The sequence below is a fragment of the Pongo pygmaeus genome, chromosome 1, assembly GCF_028885625.2.
Source record: "Pongo pygmaeus isolate AG05252 chromosome 1, NHGRI_mPonPyg2-v2.0_pri, whole genome shotgun sequence".
Taxonomy (NCBI): Eukaryota; Metazoa; Chordata; class Mammalia; order Primates; family Hominidae; genus Pongo; species Pongo pygmaeus.
The window spans coordinates 178,987,888-179,012,534 of NC_072373.2; the positions used below are offsets into that span (position 1 = coordinate 178,987,888).

Consider the following 24,647-nt stretch of genomic DNA (forward strand, 5'->3'; position numbering starts at 1 on the left):
TAATCCTAGCTACTCGGAGGCTGAGGCAGGAGAATCGCTTGAACCCAGGAGATGGAGGTTGCAGTGAGCCGAAATCACACCACTGCACTCCAGCCTGGGCGACAGAGCAAGACTCCATCTCAAAAACAAAATAAAACACAAACCAGAAAAGGTACAGTAAAAATATGGTATTATAATCACTTTGTTTCATTGTTACTTAGATGGTCTAGTAAATGTAAAATAGTGTCCTGTGTGCATTGAGATCCAGCATTTTGTATGAATATATTTAAATCAAAAAACCATTTTTTCTTCATTGCTTCTTGATGTGAGAATTTCAACTCTTCTTGTGCTTTACTTTCCTCTGTAGCATGATACCAGTAGTCCTTTGCTAATCAGTGGAACCTCTGCAGCCGAGCTCCCATGGGCTGTAAAAGTAAGTGAACTTTGTAACTATTCTCTCACCCCTTCATTGCTTCCTATCCACTCTCTCTCTACCTCTGAAATATATTGCTCTCTTCATTAGACTTTCATATATGTTTAAGGAAAGGTAGGGGAGAAGCTGTTACTGGTGTTTCTGAGGGATCTTTCGGCTCTGTCAGTTGTTTTGTGACAGTATTGGTCTACTCGTATATCTGTTATAATGTAGAGAAAAATGGTGATGTCATAATCTTGTATTAACTAAAATATTTGATTAAAAGATAGTTTACTCCACTGGTATTATTTCTTACTTGAAAATTCTGGTTAACTATGTATTTTCTAGATGACTCTAAAACAAACAATTCTTTATGAAATCTTTTTAGAAATAGGTATTTTGCATTATAGTTTTTCAGAGCCACATCATATCATACTATGAAACTTGTAATTTAAAAATGCTTAGACTATAGCAGATCAAATGAGCTTTGATAAATGTGTACAGTTTTTTTGAAAACCATTTTTATTTGTATGTCTTTGTATTCTGTGGACTGGGCACTAAGTTTTAAAAGTGTGGGAAGATGGCCTTGACTGGGCAAATAATGAACAATAGTTTTTCATGATACACAAATAACTTTTAAAATTTTAGGAGATATCTTGTTATTGACAAGAAAAAGAAATATTGCTTTGGGAAAAATGGAGAAATCTTGATGTTTATTCCTGTAGTAATTATTTTATTTTTAAAAATTTATTTGTGGCTCATGCCTGTAATCCCAGCACTTTGGGAGGGCGAGGCAGGCAGATCATGAGGTCAGGAGTTCGAGACCAGCCTGGCCAATATAGTGAAACCCCGTCTCTACTAAAAGTACAAGAAAATTAGCTGGGCGTGGTGGCAGGCGCCTATAATCCCAGCTACTCGGGAGGCTGAGGCAGGAGAATCACTTGAACCTGGGAGGTGGAGGCTACAGTGAGCCGAGATTTTGCCTCTACACTCCAGCCTGGGCGACAGTGCAAGACTCCGTCTCAAAAAAAAAAAAAAAAATTTATTTGAACTGTACCTCATACCATCTTTAGAGAGTCATGGAATGTCACTAATTAGCTGTGTGTTCTTATAAAAGTTACTTTTTTGCTCTGGGTCTATTTAAGTGAGAGGGTTGGACTAGATGTTCTTCAAAGCCCTTCTACCTCTGAAATATTTTGATTCTAACCCAATAGTTGGAAAATAAAGATGGTGTTCCAGCTACAAAAAGAATGGGCAACACCAGACTCTTGGGTAAAGTCACTTTGAAATTATTATTTCCTATGTATTTTTTTCTTGCATATGTTTACAATGAATATTATATTTTGATGAAAGTGAAAAATGTTTTTTAAATGATAGTTTAAAAACATATGTAGTCTATTCTTTCGGGACTTGATTTTTATAACTGCAGTTAAGTCCTTTTCTCTATTATTTAACTTGTGATTTTGTTTTTTATTGTAGCCTGAAGATAAGGCCAAATATGATGCAATATTTGATAGTTTAAGCCCAGTGAATGGATTTCTATCTGGTGATAAAGTGAAACCGGTGTTGCTCAACTCTAAGTTACCTGTGGATATCCTTGGAAGAGTAAGATATTATTTACTCCTAAATGTAATTTTTATGTATTTTAATTTTATATCTATTATACCAGAAGCATGTATAACTCTTTGTTATAAATATATAAATCCTATTTTAAAGTTGTATCATTATAGGATTTTTTGTTTTCTGACTTAATGTATAAAATTATTGCCAACTTATTTCTGTGTTTGGTTATTCCCTGTAAAAATGAGTGGTTGAAATTAATTACATATGTAAGCCCCTTAAGTAGGTCCTTTTTTAGTTTGTGCTGTACACTCTTGACCTCCTATTTGCTTGAGTTAATTTCTAGAGACCATCACTATTATATGTCTGCCACTTACTCTATGGCTGTATCATGGTGTCTTGTTGTAAGGAATAGTTTTATCTCTGAAATCATAGATTCTGCTAACTTGTACTTCCTGTCTTTATAGAGCTCTTTTCCAGAAACTAGCAAGACTAATTCTTTGACCAGTTTTACTAAGACCTTTAAATCTGACTTCTTGGCTGGGCATGGTGGCTCACGCCTGTAATCCCAGCACTTTCGGAGGCTGAGGCGGGCGGATCACGAGGTCAGGAGTTTGAGACCAGCCTGGCCAATATGGTGAAACCCCATCTCTACTAAAAATACAAAAATTAGCCGGGCGTGATGGTGCGCAGTCTGTAGTCCCAGCTACTCAGGAGGCTGAGGCAGAAGAATCGCGTGAACCCGGGAGGCAGCGGTTGTAGTGAGCCGAGATCGCACCACTACACTCCAGCCTGGGTGACAAGCAAGACTCTGTCTCAAAAAAAAAAAAAAATCTGTTTTACTTTTCCTCTTTTTTTCAATTTTTTTTACTGTGATAAATATACATATCATGAAATTTAACATCTTAACCAATTTTAAGTGTACAATTCAGTGGTATTAACTACATTTACATTATTATACAACTATCCCCAATATCCATCGCCATGAATTCTTTTCCTCCTGTAAAAGTAAAACTTTATTCCCTGTCTTTTGGTCTACAGCTTCATATCTATCCTTAGCCCCCTTTGCCATGTTATTTTTCTATCTCTCCTGCCTGATGGAAAAAGCATGAAGTAAATTATCTGCCTTCTCTGTGGTGCATGTGGACTACTGAGCAGGTGTAGTAAGATTGGTGTCACCGTAAATTTATCATCACCAGCTTCAGCTGGGCTTCTCTGTCCTGCCAGTCACTCTTGTGCTGTTTCCATAGGGATTTCTGCATAATCCTCTTCATATTTCAAACCTTATCTACTCTCTTTAAACCTCTTGCCCTTTCTTTTTTTTCTTTTTTTTTTCTTTTTTTGAGACGGATTTTAGCATTTGTTGCCCAGGCTGGAGTGCAATGGCGCAATCTTGGCTCACCACAACCTCCGCCTCCCAGGTTCAAGCAATTCTCCTGCCTCAGTCTGCTGAGTGGCTGGGATTACAGGCGTGTGCCACCACGCCCAGCTGATTTTTATATTTTTAGTAGAGATGGGGTTTCTGCATGTTGTTCAGGCTGGTCTTGAACTCCTGACCTCAGGTGATCCACCCACTTCAGCCTCCCAAAATGTTGAGATTACAGCGTGAGCCACCAGCACCTGGCTGCCCTTTCTTTAATTACCTGCTTCAGCAGATTACATAGGGTCAAATCCTAGCTGCACCACTTCTTAGCTGTGTGACCTTGGGCAAGTCATTAGAAAGCCATGTCTCAGTTTTCTAATCTTTAAAAGGGACATAATTCCCAGCTTATAGAATTGTAGGGATTGAATGTGATAATGTATGTTAAGTCCTACTTATTACCTTGATTGCTACATACTCTTTGAATGCTAGCTGCTGTGATGGTGACAACCACCATACCACCATATTATTACTACTACTGGATCAATGTTATATAGATTTTAGATGCTCAGTAAATATTTATTTAAACGCCATTTTTTAGTATTGTTTCCCACTAATTATTTCTCCCCTGTGTGATCAGTGTGAAATTTCTAAACTATAAATACACTGTTGTTATTTTATTACTTAAACCTAACTTTTTAGTAGCTTTCCATTGCACTTAGAATAAAGCCCAAACTCCTTTCAAGGCAATTATAACCAGACACTTGCTTATCTCCACTTTTAACTCTCAACAATACACTTTTTTTTTTTTAAGAAACAGGGTCTAGCTCGGTTGCCCAGGCTGGAGTGCAGTGGCATATCATAGTGCACTGCAGCCTTGATCTCCTGGGCTTAAGGGATCCTCCTACCTCAGCCTCCTGAGTAGCTTGGCCTACAGGTGCACGCCACCATGCCCAGCTAATTTTTTATTTTTATCTTTTGTAGAGATGGGATCTCGTTATGTTTCCTAGGCTGTCTCAAACTCCTGAGCTCAAGTGATCCTCCTGCCTTGGCCTCCCAAAGTGCTGGGAGGCCATATGGGCATGAGCCACCATTCCTAGCTCATAAACTTTCTTTCCTTGCCCTCAAGTAGAACATGAACTGAAAGAACATTAATATTTTTTCAATTCTTCTCTTTTTAAGGTTTGGGAGTTGAGTGATATTGACCATGATGGAATGCTTGATAGAGATGAGTTTGCAGTTGTAAGTAATCTAATGCTCTTAACATCTTCGTTATCTTAATGATTTTCTCATGTGCAAATTTCCTCTTTTAGTTCATCCTTAGAGGAAAACTATATTCCCATCAGATTATTGGGTGAAATTTTTTTTTTTTTTCTTTTTGAGACAGAGTCTCACTCTGTCACCCAGGCTGAAGTGCAGTGGCGCAATCTTGGCTCACCACAACCTCTACCTCCCAGGTTCAAGTAATTCTCGTGCCTCAGCCTCCCGAGTATCTGGGATTGCAGGCACATGCCACCACGCCCGGCTAATTTTGGTACTTTTGAAGAGATGGGGTTTTGCCATGTTGGCCAGGCTTGTCTCAAACTCCTGACCTCAAGTGATCTGCCCACCTCAGCCTCCCAAAGTGCTGGGATTACAGGCATGAACCACTGTTTGAACATTCTTATATAGAATTTATATTTATTTTCTAAACAAATGGATAACAGAAAATGTGTGTTTTGCCATCTTCATTTTATTTGGCTTTAAGGTACATAGGAACGTATACTTTGTATAATTACTGTAAAGATAGTATCTTTTGTATCACAACCTGACCAGGTATCTTAGTACCTGCTTCTAATATGGAATAATTTTGCTTCAAATGTATCTCCCAAATTTCACATTTCCTTTTATTTCATTAAAAGGAAACACGAATAACACTTGAGTTTCACTTCATTTATGAAGGCAGAAAAGTTTTGACATTTTATCTGAAGACATGTCATCTTAGTAATTGAATAGTTAATTCCAAATATGGTTGTATTCACCTCTTCCTTAAAGGTTTGATAAAACTTTGCTGTGAATTCATCAGTGGTAAATTTCTAATTTCCCTTTTACTCTCAAATTTTCTCTTTTTATTTTGGTAAGGAATTACTAATTTCTTTTACTTTCAAACTTGTTGCTGCAAATTTGCAGTACTCTCTTTCGTGGTTGTTCTCTTTACTCACTCCAAGTCTTGGGAATACTCCCACTTGTATTTTTACTTAATCTGATTTTGTCTAGTTTATTGATCTGTTAGAAAAACCATCTTTTGAATTTACTTACCCTTTCTGTTATGTTTTGACTTTTAATTTAATGATGTTTAACATTTAATTCCCTGTTATATTTTCTTATTCTTTTTATTTTAAATTTCTTGGAGATGAGTATTATGTTTCTTCAGTTCTCTTTATCTTTAATATTGAAATCATTTAAAGGATACATTCATCCTTGAATACAGGTTTAGCGGGATTCCATAGATATTGGTACAAAGTTTTCTCCTTTATACAACTTTTTAGAAAATTTTTAGTTTTATTATCTGGTTAGGAATATGTTTTCTAATTTTAAAGTGGTTAAATTTGGTTGGTTTTTGTTACTTTGACGTATACTTTCAACTTGATTAGATTATCACTAGAAAAATACAGTCTATGAAATGTCTAATTAAAAAATTAGTTAAGGCTTTCTTTGTTGCCAAGTTTATGACCTGTTTTTACATATATTGCATGGATATGGCAGTATTTCTGTTTGGGGGATATAAGAGTTTTATAAATTCATTATATCAAATTTATTTTATTTTATTTTATTATTTTTATTTTTGAGACAGAGTCTTGCTCTTTCGCCCAGGATGGAGTGCAGTGGCGCAATCTTGGCTCACTGCAACCACCGCCTCTCAAGTTCGAGCGATTCTCCCGCCTCAGCCTCCCAAGTAGCTGGGATTACAGAAGTGCACCACCACATCTGGCTAATTTTTGTATTTTTAGTAGAGGCAGGGTTTCACCATGTTGGCCAGGCTGGTCTTGAACTCCTGACCTCAGGTGATCCTCCCGTCTCAGCCTCCCAAAGTGCTGGGATTACAGGCGTGAGCCACCGCACCTGGCCTCAAATGTATTGATTATTTAGTTTCTCTTTGTCCTTATTTTTCTTTTGTTTTTGTCCCTTCCTTAAATTTTCCTCATTTTCCACAAGAGCCAAATGAAATAGGCAGAATACATATTACCACATTTTAAAAATGCAGAAAGACAAACTTAAAGTGACTTGAATTCATGTTCACAGGTCCCTAATCTTTTTAATTTTAATTTGAATAATACTTGGGAAATGGTAAAGGATACTCCCTCACGGTGGTGACAAAAGTTATCTCAGTCGCATTTCAGGGGTTGAGCCATTGTTTGTGGGATGCTTTTGAGAATGGGGCCATATTGAAGAGATTTCGGTGATGATATACTTTGAAACATCGTCAAACCCTACACATAAACTTCTCATAAATGATTTTTGTGGTAAGAATATTGGTGCAAAATCTTTGCAGTGGTACGATGTAATGAGGAATTTTTTTTCTCATAAAGACAAAATTTTTTTTTTTTAGACGGAGTCTCACTCTATCACTCAGGCTGGAGTGCAGTGGCAGGATCTCGGCTCACTGCAGCCTCAGCCTCCTGGGTTCAAGTGATTCTTCCACCTCAGCCTCCTGAGGAGCTGGGATTACAGGCATGCACCACCACCCCCGGCTAATTTTTATATTTTTAGTAGAGACAGGGTTTCGCCATGTTTGCCAGACTGGTCTCGAGCTCCTGATAATAGGTGATCCACTCGCCTCCTCGGCCTCCCAAAGTGCTGGGATTACAGGCATGAGCCACCTCTTCAGGCCCAAAACAAAAATAGAGTAGATGGTGAATAGTAGTGTCATCATTTGATAAACAGTAGTGTATGCTAAGGTAAATGAATAAACACAATTTATCTTATTTGCCTGGAGCCTATTCCCAGGTAACTGGCCTTTTTTTTTTTTTAATAAAAACCTTTATTAAAAGAATAATTTTTGAATAACAAATATACTTGTAGGAAATTACTACCTTGAATTTTGTTTTAAATAGTAGACATCCCTTTATCTTCTCCTAGATTTACTTGTTAACCATTTTGTCACATTTGCTTTCTCCCTGTATCCATGTTCTTCAGAATTTTTTCCTAGTTTTAAACTCTAGCTTGTGTGATTTTAATACTGCTCCTCCTGTTCCCTCTTTTTTTGAATTACCTGATATTTCTTATGTTTGTTGTGTATGTCTCTTGAAAATGGCAGATTTCTGTATTTTAATGCTTTACCTAATTGGATAGTTTTTAAGATAATGGCACTTATATTGATTTGATTTTCCCTTCTTTACCTATTTATTTTACATTTTTATTTTCTCTGTTTCTTACTGTTGCTTATTATCAAGTTGTGATTCATTCCCTTACCCCGCCTCCCAGTTAGTGTGGAAATTTTGTTATAATGTCTTGTTTCATTAATAGTTAATACAGGTTGAGCATCCCTAATCTGAAAATCCAAAATTTGAAATGCTTCAAAATCTGAAACTTTTGAGTACTGACATGACCCACAAAGTGGAAAATTCCACTCCTGGTCTCATGTGATAAGTTGCAGTCAAAACTTTTGTTTCATGCACAAAATTATTAAAAAGATTGTATAAAATTATCTTAGATTATGTATATAAAGTTTATATGAAACATAAATGAATTTCATGTTTAGACTTGGGTCCCATCTCCAAGATAGGATAATATTCCAAACTCTGAAAAAAAAAAAAAAAAAAAGATAATATTCCAAAATCCGAAAAAATCCAAAACACTTCTGGTCCCAAGCATTTTGGGTAGGAGATTCTCACCCTGTGCCCCTTTTCCTGTACTAGTACTTATTTCTCCTATATTGAAAACAAGATTTTCAACCCTTACTCTAGCAAAATGAGTCCTTAAGATTATTTTTACTCATTTTCTTCCCCCTCATGTTCTTTTTTTTAATTTAATTTTTTTTTTTTTTTTGAGATGGAGTCTCACTTTGTCGCCCAGGCTGGAGTGCAGTGGTGCGATCTCAGCTCACTGCAAGCTCCACCTCCTGGGTTCACGCCATTCTCCTACCATAGCCTCCCGAGCAGCTGGGACTTACGGGCGCCCGCCACCACGCCTGGCTAATTTTTTTTGTATTTTTAGTAGAGACAGGGTTTCACCATGTTTGCCAGGATGGTCTTGATCCCCTGACCTCGTGATCTGCCCGTCTTGGCCTCCGAAAGTGCTGGGATTACAGTCGTGAGCCACCGTGCCCGGCCCCCCCTCATGTTCTAATTCCAGAAGACCTTAGAACATTTTTTGTGACTCAAATTCTAGATTTTGCTCAGTTAATTTAGTTCTTTTGGTTTTGGTATTTTTCTTCCAGTTTTGTTCAATATTAATAACTAGTATTCTTTTGGTTAGAATTTGGTAAATCTTTTTTTATCCTTTTGCTTTAATAAATAGAGCAACATAATCTGTACTCTTTTTAAAAATTATAATTACTGAAAGATAGCCAGTGTAACTACAACTGCAAGTCATTGATTTGTGTTTAGTTATTTACAAGCATCAATATTTTACAAAACTGAATTTTGAGAGCTGGTATCATTCTTCCTTGAAAATTGAAGTAATTAAAAAAATACTTTTGCAGTAGTGACATAGCGAAGATCTGAACATTTTAAATTATCCTCCTAAATAATAAAATATAATGTACTTATTTATATGATCAGTCCTTTTGGCCTATGGCAGTTTATACTCTGCCAGGATTTTGGTTTGTTGAAGCATAATACAAGTTTAGGTCTTATTTTACTAGATAATCAAAACTGACTTGAACATAGGAATCTTTTTGTCCAAGACTTACCTTTAAAATTCTTGCCCATTTCCCCTTGGGTTAAATGCTTTTTGTTTGTTTGTTTTAAAGACCCCGTGTCTGCTTTGGGTTTATTTTTTTGAATGGGAAAAAATGAAAATGAAGTTAAAAAGAGACTCTAACTTGATGTGTTGAATTTCAGTATAAATTTTTTTAAGAGTAACTTATTTCAGTAATTAACCAAAACTTGATTGAACTTGAGTCTTTATGTTTAGACTTACTTTTAAAATTCTTAGCCCGTTTCTTTTATTTTATAGCATAAATGAGATGTTTAGTTGGTTTATCTTTTTAATTAGAATAAATGAAGTTAAAGATTCTAACCTGTATAACTTCTGTTGCCATGTGAACCTTTGATGAATGGCCCTTGTTTCTTTTCACATGTAAATGCTTGTTCATATTCTCAGAAACCCAGTAGTTTAATTAAAAATCCAGAATCTAGAATATCTTTCAGTTTTTAGTTTTGTTTTTTTTTTTTAAGTAAATTTGTAAAAGTTAGACCTTGGCATGGCCGTGGGTATTCTGGCCACAACTAAAATGACTTCAGAGAGTTTTGTGTACGTGGAATATATAATGTATATATGTATGTACATACACAAAAATAGATTTAAAAAATCATATCTACCCCCCTTGAATCTGGATTTTTAAAATATCTATGATTGTGTATCAGTATTCTGTTTACTCATTGATGAATTATCTGACTAGATTGTAAGGGTATTGGAAATATATTTCCGAGTTTAACTTCTGGCCCATTTGGCTTTGTAGAAAGTCTCTGATGGAGCATTAAGGCGACATTTTGTAAAAGGAGCAAATTTTTCTTTGTCTTTCTTTTCTTTTTTTTTTTGAGAGTGTGTCACCCAGGCTGGAGTATGGTGGTGTGATTTCGGCTCACTGCAACCTCCACCTCCCAGGTTCAATCTGTTCTTGTGCCTCAGCCTCCTGAGTAGCTGGGATTACAGGTGCCCACCACCACGCCTGGCTAATTTTTGTATTTTTTGTAGAGATGGGGTTTCGCCATGTTGGCCAGGCTGGTCTCAAACTCCTGACCTCAGGTAATCCACCTGCCTTAGCCTCCCAAAGTGCTGGGATTACAGGCGTGAGCCACTGTGCCCAGTCAAAGGGCCAAATTTTTCTGTTAGGATTTGAAAACTAGAAATGTATCTAAAATTATGCTACTGCCAGTGAACCAAGGGAAGTGACTGATAATTATGTTAAAGTTTATTCTCTTTGTGGGGTAAGTTCTGCAAGTGTATAGTCCTATTCTGTGAAATAGTTCTTTGTTTTATTAGGGCTGAAACTACTGCTTTTTATTTTAAAGAAAAGGCCCGTAAATCTAGGAATCTAGTATTTGGTGAATGAGCCTATGCTCATGTTTTTTTGTAGTTTTAGAGTTTGACAAGATCCTGTAATTTAGCTTCTTTAAGCACAGCAGTTACTGGCTTACAACCCAGGCTAACCTGAGCCTTCTAGAGTCATGCTCTTTTTTTTTTTTTTCCTAATGAACTTTAAATTTTGGAGTGATTTTAGATTTACAGAAAAGTTGCAGAGAGCACAGTTTTCCATTCCCCTTTGCTGTTTTCTCTTATTAACATATTACATTACCATGGTACATCTGTCAAAACTAAAAAACCAACATTGGTGCATTATTAACTCCAGACTTTATTTGGGTTTCACCAGTTTTTCCTTTCTGTCACAGGATCCAATCTAGGGTATCACGTTGCATTTAGTTGTCATGTTTTCAGTCTCTCTGGTATGTGAGTTTGTCAGTCTTGCCTTGCTTTTTATGACCTTGACATTTTTGAGGAATACTGGCTAGATATCCCGCAGAATGTCTCCCAACTTAGGTTTGTCTGATGCTATTCTTGTGACTAGACTGGACAAATGAGTTTTTGCAAAGAATAACACGGAGGCGTAATGCTTTTGTCATCACATCATATTGGTGGTACATGATATCCATGTGACATCACTGTTGATGTTAACCTTCACTTATTTAAGAGAAGTGTTTGCCAGATTTCACTACTGTAAGGTTACTTTTTCCCTTTTCCTACTCTATTCTCTGGAAGTATAGACTCGTGCCCTTTTTACTTTGCCATTTGTCTGCATATCTATCTATTGGTTTTTACATTCTTACTAAGCCTTAAATTTTTCTGTCAGGTAAGTTCTTAGACTGAAAGTGCCTTAAGCTTTTGTCAGTAATATTTGTTTGGGTCTTCATTATGTGAAGAGTTTTTGGCACTTAGAGATGTATAGAGGAGCTGTTTTTGTGTGTATTAGCATGTATCACATTGTATTAAAATTAACTGTTTACATTTTTCCTCCTATTGGGTTATAAAACTGAGCGATCTTTTCCCTTTTTTTTCTTTTTTTTTTTTTTTTGAAACAAAGTCTCACTCTGTCGCCCATACTGGAGTGCAGTGGTGAGATCTTGACTCACTGCAACCTCCACCTGCTAGATTCAAACAGTTCTCCTGCCTCAGCCGCCAGAGTAGCTGGGTTTATAGGCACCTGCCACCACACCCAGCTAATTTTTGTATTTTTAGTAGAGATGGGGTTTCACCAAAGTCGTGGGCTTTGCCCAAGAATTAAAAGCCCTCCAGGTGATTCTCATGGTGACTAAAATTTGAGAAATACTGCCTAAAAGCATGGAAAATGAAAAAATATCAGAGAAAGTGGGCAGCTGTTAGTAACTGATTGCAACAGTAAAATTAAATCCCCTCTTTCCCTCGTCTCAGGAATTTGATACTTTTATTATTCTTATTAATAAAATTTTTTATACTTTTACTTTGAGATAAAAAGACATTCTAAATGCTTCTTCCTTAAGTGTCTCTTTCTGTGTAAATGCACTTGCTAGTATGTTTCAGTTTGACAACTAGTTACTAGCCAGATTTTTTTGGTGTGTGTGTGAATATGGTGCATTTGATTTAATTGCTTTTGTTTCAGTGGCATACTTTTAATAGGAATAAGTACAATATAATAAGAAAACAAAATCACAACCCAGCAGTATTAAAAGTATTCTGTTCACTTTTGCTCTTTTATTTGGCGGTATAATTTTTGGCTTTAGTTTTGCCAGGGAAACTATTTTCAAGGCAACATGAAATTAATAATATATATTTTTAACTTACATAAAAATGTGTTGTCTATTGGCAGCAGATGGCTAACATTGCTTTTTCGCTTCTAGTGTCCACTTTTCCAGGAAATGACTCCCATCTGCAGCAAGAGAAGTGCTGACTGTTAATGTGTACACTAGTCACTTCTCTTAGCTCAGTGCCATTCTGACAATTTCACAGTAAATATATTGTGAATTTGCTTGAAAATGTATGTTAGTCAGATTGTTTTCTTTCTGGAGTTTCAGGCTTTTGGAAATAGAAAGTTTGTGTGTTTCTAAAACTGAAATTGAATTCTTCCAGGTTGGCTAGTGAAAAAGGAGAGGAGAATTCGTGGTTAAGTGTGGTTCCTGGACAAACAGCATCAGCATCATTCGGGAGCTTGTTAAAAATGCAAATTCTCAGGCCCAACCTTGCTGGTTAGAAAATTCTGAGTGCAGGGGCCAGAAATCTGCGCTTTATCATGCTGTCCAAGTAATTCTGATACCTGCTAAAATTTGGGTACCAATGGGTTAAGGTTTAGTTTTATCGGTTGTAAAGGACAGCGTGGTATTGTAAGATTACATATGTGCTGCTAATAAAGCTTATCAAATTTGGAAAAAACAAGAGCTTTGTAGCCAGAAGATCTTGGTTTGAACCCCACTGTATCACTTCTTAAAAACATTATATTGGGCAAGTTACTTAGCATCTTAGCTTCAGTGTCTTCATTTGTAAAATGAGATTAGTAATCCTGGAAATCAGTGATGAGTGTTGTTGCATTGAGTGCTCAATAAATACTGATTTGAGGGGCTGGGTGTGGTGGCTTACTTGATCCCAGAAGTTTGATACCAACCTGAGCAACATAGTGAGACCCCCATCTCTGCAAAACATAAAAAAATTAGCCAGGCATGGTGACGTACGCATGTAGTCACAGCTACTTGGGAAGCTGAGGTGAGAGACTCACTTGAGCCTGGGAGGTTGAGGCGGCAGCAAGCTGTGTTCTCGCCACTGCATTCCAGCCTGGGCAACAGAGTGAGCCTTTGTCAATAAATTAATAAATAAAATAAACAAATTAAATAAATATATAAATAGATGTGAAAGCCCCACAAAACTTAATATATGATTATATGCAAATTTTCTCTTGGGGAAAATTGTAATTTTCACTGGAAAAAAAAAGTTAACAAGAGACTGGGCGCAGTGACTCACACCTGTAATCCCAGCATTTTGGGAGGCTGGGGTGGGTGGATCGCTTGAGCTCAGAAGTTGGAGACCAGCCAGCCTGGGCAACATGGCTAATCCTCATCTCTTTAAAAAAAAAAAAAAAAAATAGCTGGGTTTGGTGGTGTTTACCTGTAGACCCAGCTACTTGGGAGGCTGAGGTGGGAGGAAGGCTTGAGCCCAGGAGATGGAGGTTGTAGTGAGCCAAGATTGCGTCACTGTGCTGGGCAAAAAACAAACCAACCAAAAAAAAAAAAAAAGAAAGAAAAATTTAAGAAACATGCAAGCTTTCTTTTTGTGGTTGCTGGACTCTTTCTAGAGGTTCCAAGTTAGTTTGAGTAATTTCATATGCTAAAAGATAGTTATGGAAAACTTTCATGCTCTGAAAATCTTGAAAGATACCTTGAATGCTTTAAAATGAAGAGGATATATTCTGGGACAGTCTGTATGCAAATTTTTTCCGTTTTGTTCAAGTGCTTTATGTATTAAAAATACTTGTCATGGTTCAAGAATCAATATAAGAAGATATGCAGTGAAAAAAAATCTCAGTTTCACCCCTGCTCTCAATTGCTCCATTTATCCCTATTCTATGACTAATTTTCTTAATTTCTTATTTATCTTAGAATTTCTTTTTTTTTTTTTTTTTTGAGATGGAGTCTCTCTCTGTTGCCCAGGCTGGAGTACAGTGGCACAATCTCAGGTCACTGCAGTCTCCACCTCCCAAGGTCAAGCAATTCTCCTGCCGCAGCCTCCCAAATAGCTGGGATTACAGGCATGCGCCACCACGCCTGGCTAATTTTTTTGTATTTTTAGTAGAGATAGAGTTTTACCATGTTGGCCAGGCTGGTTTCGAACTCCTGACCTCAGATGATCCACCCACCTCAGCCTCCCAAAGTGCTAGGATTACAGGCGTGAGCCACCACGCCCAGCCTATCTTAGAATTTCTTAATGCAAATATAAACAAATATAACTAATTATTTCCTCCTTACCACAAAAGATAACCCACTAAACACACTGTTCAACACTATACTTTTTCATAGTTAACAGTTTATCTTGGATACCTTTTCACTATGAGAGCTCCATGATTCTTTTTTTCCTGGTTAGCATTATTCAAGGCTACCCACAACAAACTGCATCCAATTTAAGTATATAATTTGATGAGTTTTGGCAATTATATGCCTGAAGGCACCACCACAGTTAAGACACACAATGTTCTTTATGATTTTTTTTAATGCTTTATAGTATTTCATTATATGGATATACCATTTTTAAAAATAATTTTTTTACCTTAACTTCCCAGTGTAGAGTATACCATAGTTTTTTAAACCAGGTTTTGTAGATGGGCATTTGGGTGCTGATACAAACAGTGCTGCAATTAATCTTTTTCATACAGCATTTCATATGGATAGATTCCCAGATGTGGGATTGCAGAGCCAAAGGGGAAATACATTTGCAATTTGGTAGATGTTGCCAGTTTGCCCTTCATAGGGGTGGTCCAATTTGAGCATGTTAGGGGAAGAAAAATAATTTTTCCTATACCCTTTTAAGTTCTTGGCTGAGAACCCTGTAACAAAAGATAAGAGAAAAACAGAAGTTTATTAACATGTATATTTCATATATACATGGAAGAAACTCAGGAAAAGAGTAACTGTCAAATAGGTGGCTTACAACTCAGGTTTGCTCTTGCTTCTGCTCTTGCCATGTGACACGTCTGCATCCCCTTTGCCTTCTGCCATGATTGGATGCTCCCTGAGGCCTCATGAGAGGCAGATGCTGGAGCCATCTTGGTACACCCTGCAGAACTGTGAGCCAGTTAAGCCTGTTTTCTTTATAAATTACCCAGCCTTAGGTATTTATTTATAGCAATACAAAAATGGACTAAAATACAGCCTCCCAGTGTGGCCTTTCCATCCTAGGAGCTGCCCAGGAGTGCCCTGGCTCCTGCAGGGCAGCAGTTGGGAGCCTTATGTCCCACATTGTGCCCAATCCTCCCACCACCACAGCTAGCTGAAGCCCAAAAATACCAGAACACATCCTCTCCAAACTCTGAGCTATTAGGAATACCTCCTTGGCCATCTCTTGAGTGATCCAGTGAGAAAGAGAAAAAGAGCAGCTTCTGACATCCAGCCACGGGCCAGGCACTCACAGCGAGGCCATGTAATTTTCCTACTGAATCTTCAATGGAGCCTCCCTTATGCCTTTTCTACACCCTGGAATCAAGACAAGCTGCCCTGCACTTGGAGTTTTTTGCATGTCTGACAACCATGGCTCCCTCCTGGACTTGTTCCTGTGGTCCCACCCAGAAGCCATTCAAAGGACAGGAGGACAATTTCCCATACCCCATGATTGCACCCTCAACCAGTCAGCAGCAAGCACCCATTGCCTAGCCACCCCCACCCCTTCCCCAAACTGTCTGAAAAACCGTAGCCCACAAATTCTTGGGGAGATTGATTTGAGTAATAACTCTATCTTCTGTGTGGTGTGGCCAGTTTTGTATCTGTTAAACTCTTTCTTTACTGCAAAAGAAAAGAACTTAGCCTAATATAGCATCTTTAACAAAGAACAATGAATTTTTTTAACTCTTATTTTAGGTTCAGGGGTACATGTACAGGTTTGTTATATAGGTAAATTGCATGTCACGGGGTTTGGTGTGCAGATTATTTTGTCATTCATTTAATAAGTGATAGGTAGTTTTTTGAACCTCTTCCTCCCTCCACCCTCACATTGGCCCCATGTCTGTTGTTCCCTTCTTTGTGACCACATTTACTCCATGTTTAGCTCCCACTTAGAAGCAAGAACATACGGTATTTGTTTTTCTGTTCCTGTGTTAGTTTGCTTAGGTTAATGGCCTCCAGCTGTATCCATTTTGCTGCAAAGGACATGATCTTGTTGTTTTTTATGGCTGTGTAGTATTCCATAGTGTATATGTACCACATTTTTTTAATCCAGTCTACCATTGATGGGCATTTAGTTTGATTCCATGTCTTTGCTATTGTGAATAGTGCTGTGATGAACATATGTGTGCATATGTCTTTATGATAAACAATTTATATTCCTTTGGGTATATACCCAGTAATAGGATTGCTGAGTCATTGATAATTCTGCTTTGAGTTCTTTGAGAAATCACCAAACTTTTCTACAATGGCTGAACTACTTTACATTCCCACCAGCAGCGTTAAGTTTGTTATATAATTCTTCTGGCAACACCTCTAGGCTGATAAGGGTCTGAATTCATTTTGGGCAGGAACTGTTATCCTTCCTTGTAGAGAGGGCAAGAGAGACAGCTTTGTAAATTTATATCCTGCTTTTAGGCATATAGAAGGAGGGCAGAGAGCTTTTTTTTTTTTTTTTTTTTTTTGATGCTACTACTTCTCAGTTGCTTTCAGTTCAAAATAATCCTTATGCCAAAGTGGAATGTTTTGGGGTAGCATGCTACCCCTCAGCTCCCACCAGCAGTATAAGAGAATTTCCCCACAGTTTAGCTAACAAAGTATATTATGAACTTTGAGTTTTTGCCAATTAGGTAGAAAATGGTATTTCAGTGTAGTTTTAACTTACAGTTTTCATCTGAGATTGGGCATTTTTTTTATGTTAAAGAATGGACCATTTAAGGGATTTGCTTGTCTGTAAAATATCTCTTCAAACTCTTTTTCCATTTTTCTGTTGGACTTTTTTTTTCTGTTAATTTTTAGGAGCTCTGTATATTAGGGAGAGTACTTCTTTGCAGATGTTGTCTTCTCAAATTGTTGTTTGCCTTTGACATTGCAAGAACTTTAGTTGAAGGGTATGTCTCTAAATTTTTACTAAAGATATCTTCCTAAAAATTTGTTAGTTTTTATTTATTTCTTTTTCTCCCTCCTTTCTTTCATCCCTCTCTCATTTTCCTCTTCTTTTCCTCCCAGACCAATTTCTTAAAAAAGGATTTGAGAGCCTGAAGGTGATTTATCATTGAACGATAATCAATTCAGTGGGTGAATGTTAAGTGCTTTTAATATATATGACCCTGGTTCATTTATTTTGAAGGCCATGTTTTTGGTATACTGTGCACTGGAGAAAGAACCTGTGCCAATGTCCTTGCCTCCAGCCTTGGTGCCACCATCTAAGAGAAAAACGGTCAGTATATCAGGCTCTGTGCAGTTGATCCCCTCTGATTCATCAGCCAAGGAATCTTACCACTCCTTACCATCTGTAGGCATTTTACCTACCAAAACACCATTAAGACAGGTATAGCTTTATCAGTGTTAAAGGATTTTTTTTTTTAACAAAGTGCATGGCATTTAACAGTTTACTATTTGACAAAGATAGAGCAATTAAAAGGATAAAAATTTTAGAGCACCATCTGGTTGAACCTGCATAATGTGATACTCCAGAGAAGACAGATATTCCTTCTACATTAGGCCTTGGGTCGTATGGATGTTTTATTGGCTTTATTTTGATCTCCCTGGAATTAAAGTTAGAAATGAAAGATGCTCCATGCTAACATGGCATGTTTGCCCTGGTATAATTAATAGTTATTTTTATTTTTGTTTAATGCCTAGTTAACTCTTGATTCTTTGGGATCAAATTATCGAATTCTGGGTTATCCAAGCCTTTTTTTTTCTGCCCCCAGCCTGCCTCTTGTCAGATTGAGTAAAGGAAGATAATGACAGGATATGCAAATCAGCCGGTTTGGCTATGGTTAACACTGCTGGGTCAAACTATAAAAAATAAAGATTGAGAATTATCTGAGTATTTTGTTTATACAGACTTTCAGTTACCTATATTAATGTGGGCATTAGTAAGTCAAGAGTTAACTATGTTTGAATTTACTCATTTCTTAAAAAAAAGTAAAAATGTGCACCTATGGATAAGTCCTAACTGACCTGTATTTTCTTCTGTTATTTTCTCTTCACCACAGCATTTTGATTGAGATGTCATATGGAAGTGATACATTGTTGCTCTGAGTTAGTAGGGTAGAGTTGTTCAGAATTTGTGATGGATATTGTAATGGATTGAAAGAATGACACTTCAAAGTTTGTTTCATTTTGGCAGAAATACTGTTTTTTTCCCCCATGTAGTGGGTTGTGTCCCCTGCAGAAAAAGCTAAATATGATGAAATCTTCCTGAAAACTGATAAAGATATGGACGGATTTGTGTCTGGATTGGAGGTCCGTGAAATATTCTTGAAAACAGGTTTACCTTCTGCCTTACTAGCCCATATATGGTAAGACTTTATTTGAATTGATTTTTTAAAAATATGATTTTGTATCAATTCCAGTTTCTGCATTTTGATTTTTAGTCATTTGTAAATAGGACAGTTTTTGTTTCAGAATTTTTTATAGAGAAAATCAGAATCTGAAGAATTCTTCTGGCTAATGGACAAAAGCTTGAGAATGGGTTACCTGAAGCTTTATAAGATTGACAACATCCGCTGGGCATGGTGGCTCACGCCTGTAATCCCAGCACTTTGGGAGGCCGAGGTGGGTGGATCACCTGAGGTTGGGAGTTTGAGACCAGCTTGGCCAACATGGTGAAAAGCTGTCTCTACTAAAAATACAAAAAATTAGCCAGACATGGTGGTGCGCACTTTGTAGTTCCAGCTACTCGGGAGGGTGAGGCAGGAGAATTGCTTGAACCTGGGAGGTGGAGGTTGCAGTGAGCTGAGATCACGCCATTGCACTCCAGCCTGGGCAACAAGAGTGAAACTCCATTTCAAAAAAAAAAAAAAAAGGAATGACAGTGTCAGTTAATTGTTATTAGAATGTTAAAATCCATCTTCTGTTTATATCAATTAAACTTAAAATTTTCAGAGAATCCAGATATCTGAAATTTAAACAATGTAAAAAACAGTATCTTCAAGGCATACCTGCATAATTTTATAGTGTATATGTATACTTTCTTACCTTCACATAGGAATAACATACTTGGTCCTTGAAAAGGCAAACCCTAGTGTCTTTAATGAATTTCACAGAAAATGAGATAATATATATGAAAATGCTTTATAGTTTGTCTGCCGCCAATCCACCTAACGATACCAGAGGTTATCATCAGGTTTTCAAGAGTCAGAAACCTCACAAGTGGGACCACATAGTTGTAAAGAGAAACTTAGAAAAGAACGGAGGCAGACAGTAAGTAGATCTGCCTTAAAAGAAACAATAACCCAAGACTGGGAAAGATTAAATATGCATAACTAGTAGTAGCTGCCACTATTGAGTGACTAGGGTAGGCACTATACTTAATAAATGGCAGTTGTCACGGGCTTGATGTTGTGCCTAAACTTTTTATATATCCTGTCTTTAATTCTCATAATAATTTCGCAAGGTGGGTGTTATCATCTCCACTTTATAGATGAGGAAACTAAGGTTTGGAGAGGTTAAAAAACTTAGCCAAGGTTACAAGAAGAAATAAGTAGAAAAGCTGGAATTTAAGATCTATGTGACACATAGTCTTTTTACTTACGTAGTCTTTTCATCAGGCCCCACTGGCCTTCAGTGCATTAAACAGATCAGGATTTCAGAAAGCTGAACTTTTTTTTTTTTAAAACCTTTGCAGTTTCTCTTCAAGTGATTGTGTAAAGCTTTCCAGATTGCTGCCTTTTCCTCACATGTGATTTCCATTTGCAGCTGTTCATTCTGCTTTGGCTTGGTGATCCTTGTATCCTCCTACTCCAGGAGTTGCAGGGAGTTGCAGGAGGCATAGCAATATCAAAATTGTGCTTGTTTTAGAATCCTTCTAATGCCACCAGTGAATCAAATTTGTTGAGACTTAAGTTTTATCTTTAATATCTTTTAATGTTAAAAATGTTGGGTGTAAGGAATGTTAGGATTCTTTGGCCCACCACAACTTTTACTGTGTAGTGGTTCTGAAAATTGGTAAGAAAACACAAAGTGTAAACCCAGATTAGAGGCTCCTGCTCAGCACCAGGGTGAACATTCTCTTTTTACCATCTTAGCTGATCTACCTCTTCGAACAGTTGAGTGAGTTTTTAATAACCTGCAAATTGGCGTGACTGTCTTTTTAAATTCACCTCATTATTTTTAAGAAGCTGCATAGTGGTACTTTTTCTCTGGACTTTTTGCAGTTGTGGCACTTATATACCATTCATTTTGTTTATTTGTGCAGGTCATTATGCGACACAAAGGACTGTGGGAAGCTTTCAAAGGATCAGTTTGCCTTGGCTTTTCACTTAATCAGTCAGAAGTTAATCAAGGGCATTGATCCTCCTCACGTTCTTACTCCTGAAATGATTCCACCATCAGACAGGGCCAGTTTACAAAAGGTAAGAAAGCTTGAAAGGAAACCTGAATGCATTAATTTCAAAGGAACAATACTATGTCGAATTACAGATTCAATTTGGATGAAATAGAAGAGAAAATGTATCTGGCTAAGAGCAGAACAGTATACTGTTTGTGGTTTAGTTTGTGCCTATAAATATGCTGGAGTGCCTTGTATAACATCCTTGGCCAGTAGCTTGTTTACCCCATTCATTAAACATGACAACTATATTTCCAGTCTTAAAATTGGAAAAATGTGGGCTTATTTTTCCTTTCCTGGATTTGTGAATTAAGTTTTATGAATAGATTATAAAAGGAAAGCTATAAAAATTAAATTATTGTGTTTCACTTGATGATTCACTCTTACATAAAGTGATACAGATTTGAAAACAGAATCTTGCATATGATGGTTGCTTGGTGTCAATTTTACATCAAAAAAGCCTCCAAGGAAAACATTATGTTGAGGATGTATCTGTGCGGTTTTTGCCATAGGTGACCTTTTGTTCCTGAGTATACCACTGAACTTCATATTTGAACAGCTAGAAGTGGGTTTTACCTAGTTTTGGTTTCTGGACAGCAGTGAGAATTTTCAAAACTTCATTGTTTTAGTCATGCCTTGATTTTTCTCTCCTCATATAGAAACCCTTCCTAGTATGATGCGTTTACAATATCTTGGCCTTTAATAGACCTTTGAAAGGACTTGCATACCATAGTGGCTATTTGCCTTTAAAAATAAATACTTTGTATTTTTAAATCTCTTATGGCCTATAAAGTAACCATGCCGTGGCGATTTTTCAGGGTTGTTACACAGTAATAAGAGTTGTCAGATGTGTGGTATGAGGAGAGCTCTTTAAAATATCATAGAATATTTTGGGTTTTGCATTAATTTTGTCACATGGTTCTTAAAAATCCCATTTTAAAAAGCTTAATAAAAATCAGATTGGGACCGAGCACAGTGGCTCACACCTGTAATCCCAGTATTTTGTGAGTCCAAGGTGGGAGGATCACTTGAGGCCAGGAGTTCCTGGGCAACATAGCAAGACCCTGTCTCTACAAAACAAAAACAAAAAAATTAGCCAGGTGCGTTGGCGTGTACCTGTAGTTCTAGCTACTCGGGAGGCTGAGGCAGGAGGATCACTTGAACCCAGGAGTTTCAGGTTGCAGTGAGCTAAGTAAGATCCAGCTGCTACACTCCAGCCTGGGCAACAGAGCAAGACCCTGTCTCTTAAAAAAAAAAAAAAAGAAAGAAAGAAAGAAAGAAAATTGGATTTTTTTGGTAAGCTAAATGGAATTTATAGCTACCAGGTATGGAGAGTTACTTATAGAAGTTTTTGTCCTTATTTGTAATAAAATAAATATTTTATTATCTGTTTTGTGAGTTGTGGGGGGGGCCTTTTTGTGAATTTTTTGATTCCTTATGATGTATTACATGAGTCCCTTAAGTTGTGGAAAAGCCTGAAAGTAATGCCACCCAGAAGGATAAAGGTTACTGAATATGCATTTTTGCTCTTTGCTATATAACTGTACCTCAGTTATGGAATACTGTGTTGTTTCATGCTTTCTTTCACCTGTGCAGACTGTTTTTTTTTTTTTCTGCCTTCTTCATTTTATAACCTATTCAGTTGCTTACCAACACAAATTTTAGATATGACAGAAATTTCTGAAGCAAATTAAAAGTTTGAAGTCTATGTTAGTAGATGCTTGAAGTTGTGTGAGGTATAGTTTTTAACTTAGTAGATTTGTCTGAAGTTCATTCACTAGATCATAGATACGTTTGTCTGTTTATGTCAGATACCAATATTATTCATTGAAATGGGAATTTATCACTGCTGTCTTATCTGTTAACCCAAAATTTTAACTTTAAAAATGAAAACTTGCATTGTTTTATCTTTCAGATAACCTCTTTTCTCTTTAATCTGGTTTTTTTAGTACTGCATTTTTTGCAGCTTTGACTAATCCTTTTTTGAATGTTGCTTTCCTTTCTGTGTTTTTTCTAGTTTGGACTATTTTTTCCATTCTGCAGCACTCTGCTTTTCGCCTTTCTTGTACTGTCAGTTTCTTAACTCTACTCTCTCTCAAGGTTAGAGCTTTACTTTATGCCTTTTTTAGCTTTGTGGTTTTTGGTTTACAAGATACATTTTGAAATGAGAGGTTTTTTATTCAGCAAAAAAGAGAAAATTCCTAAACAGCATGCTTTTGTCACATGTCACTTGGTCCTTGTGTGCATTTTAGTCTGCCTTCCCTAGGCTCTCTGATCGACTTAACATCACCAAAGTGGAATTTTTGTGTAATGCACAAGATAGGGTGAGAGAAAACATTTTGAAAGAAGGGGACATGCTACATATTTTTTCTCATATACCCTTCAAATGCTACATAAAATATTAGCTAAACTTTTTTCTGTATCTGGGGTGTCACTTTCTAACTTGTTTGAGGTTGAACTAATTTGTCTCACTTTGTCTTCTTATTTGATGATATTTTTACAGGCAAGACTATAAAATGTGAGTCACCTTTTTTTGAGTTAGAGTGACAGAGGAGATGTGGTAGTCACAAGTTCTTTGGTACATTTGCACCTCTGATAGCAAATTTCTCATAGCATTTAAGTGAAGTAATTTACTCTTGCTGATAAAAGTGAGACCAAGTGCTAATATTTCATTTTGTTTAGCTGTCTGGCCAGGCCTAGCTCATAGGTCAAGTTTAGACAGAGTTAAAATACTAGTGAATAATTGTCACATTCAGAAATCCACTTTAAAATATCTAATTTAATTTAACATTGATAAGTTTTTGTGTATCAGTGGAACACAGAAAATAAGAGGTATATTTCATACAAAGCTGTAATTAATATAAAATTGAGATTAGTATTAAACCTTCGTAGATGAGTTTTGGTACTGATAGTCAAAACAGCTCAGTACTAAAAGTGCAGTGTGGCATAAAGAAATACAGAAGGAATTACTTGCCAAATTTTAGTGATGTACCTGTTTTATCAAATTTACTTTTAGAGTAATAATTTCATTTACCTAAATGATCTTGATATGCAAGTGCCACTGGGGGCATTGCGTGAAATAGCACTTAAATCAGAAGACTCTTGATTAAACTACGTATTGGCTGGGTTCAACTTTGAGCAAGTCATTTAATCTGTTTCCTCAGTTCTAAAATGGGGTTAATAACAATATCTGCCCTACCTACTACCCACTTTTCAGATTAGTTTTGAGAATTAACTAGTGGAATTTAAAGTGCTTAGTGAATTGTAAATGAGTATATAAATATGAGGAGATGCGCTTTGTGCGCTTTTAGGTTTCTTCTGTTGTGCAAGTTGTTGACGTAAATTAACTATACAACAACATAAGTATTAACACTAAGTCTTATGTTCTGTTATATAAAGTCAGCAGTATATCTTGGTTTTTACATGTTCCGGCCTCAGTTTTAACATTTCCAGATGGTAATTATCCTGTTATTTGTTAATCTGGTTGTAGCATTGGGTGTAGTTGAAATGTTTGAGGAAGCATTTATCTTTTCGCTCTGACTTCAGCCAGCTATCTGGGGCATCAGTGATAGTTTACAGAGGACATTGAGCCAAGGTGGAAACAACTCAATGGGAGGCCACATCTTTTAAGAGCATATTCTGTTGAAGAGTTAATTATAACAAGAGCTTACATTTATAAAATATCACAGTTTGTAGACTGATGTCACATCACATTATTTCATTTAACTTGTAAAGTGGGCAAGGCAGAGATCATTTCCGTATTTTACAGGTGATGATAATGCAGTTAGTAAAATAGCAGGACCCAGAATAAACCCAGCTAGATTTTCTGAATACAAGGACCATTCAGAGACCAATTTTGTAACCTTCATTGTTGAAAGAAAACTGTATGTACAGGATGTCATA

The 24,647-nt window shown here is 36.8% G+C and overlaps 1 protein-coding gene across 19 annotated transcripts in view; it reads left to right on the forward strand.

Annotated features, from left to right (window-relative positions):
* EPS15 (epidermal growth factor receptor pathway substrate 15) overlaps positions 1-24,647 on the forward strand; it is a 161,899-nt gene that overhangs the window by 54,475 nt on the left and 82,777 nt on the right. For 8 of the 19 annotated variants that reach the window (XM_054488244.1, XM_063656211.1, XM_063656227.1 and 5 more), the window contains 6 exons: positions 347-412; positions 1,871-1,996; positions 4,494-4,553; positions 17,535-17,624; positions 18,569-18,714; positions 20,613-20,769. In XM_054488244.1, the coding sequence (XP_054344219.1) occupies positions 347-412; positions 1,871-1,996; positions 4,494-4,553; positions 17,535-17,624; positions 18,569-18,714; positions 20,613-20,769 (645 nt within the window). Of the gene's footprint in view, positions 1-346; positions 413-1,870; positions 1,997-4,493; positions 4,554-17,534; positions 17,736-18,568; positions 18,715-20,612; positions 20,770-24,647 lie in introns of all 19 variants that reach the window. The other 11 variants (XM_054488226.1, XM_063656194.1, XM_063656175.1 and 8 more) reach the window with 2 other exon arrangements.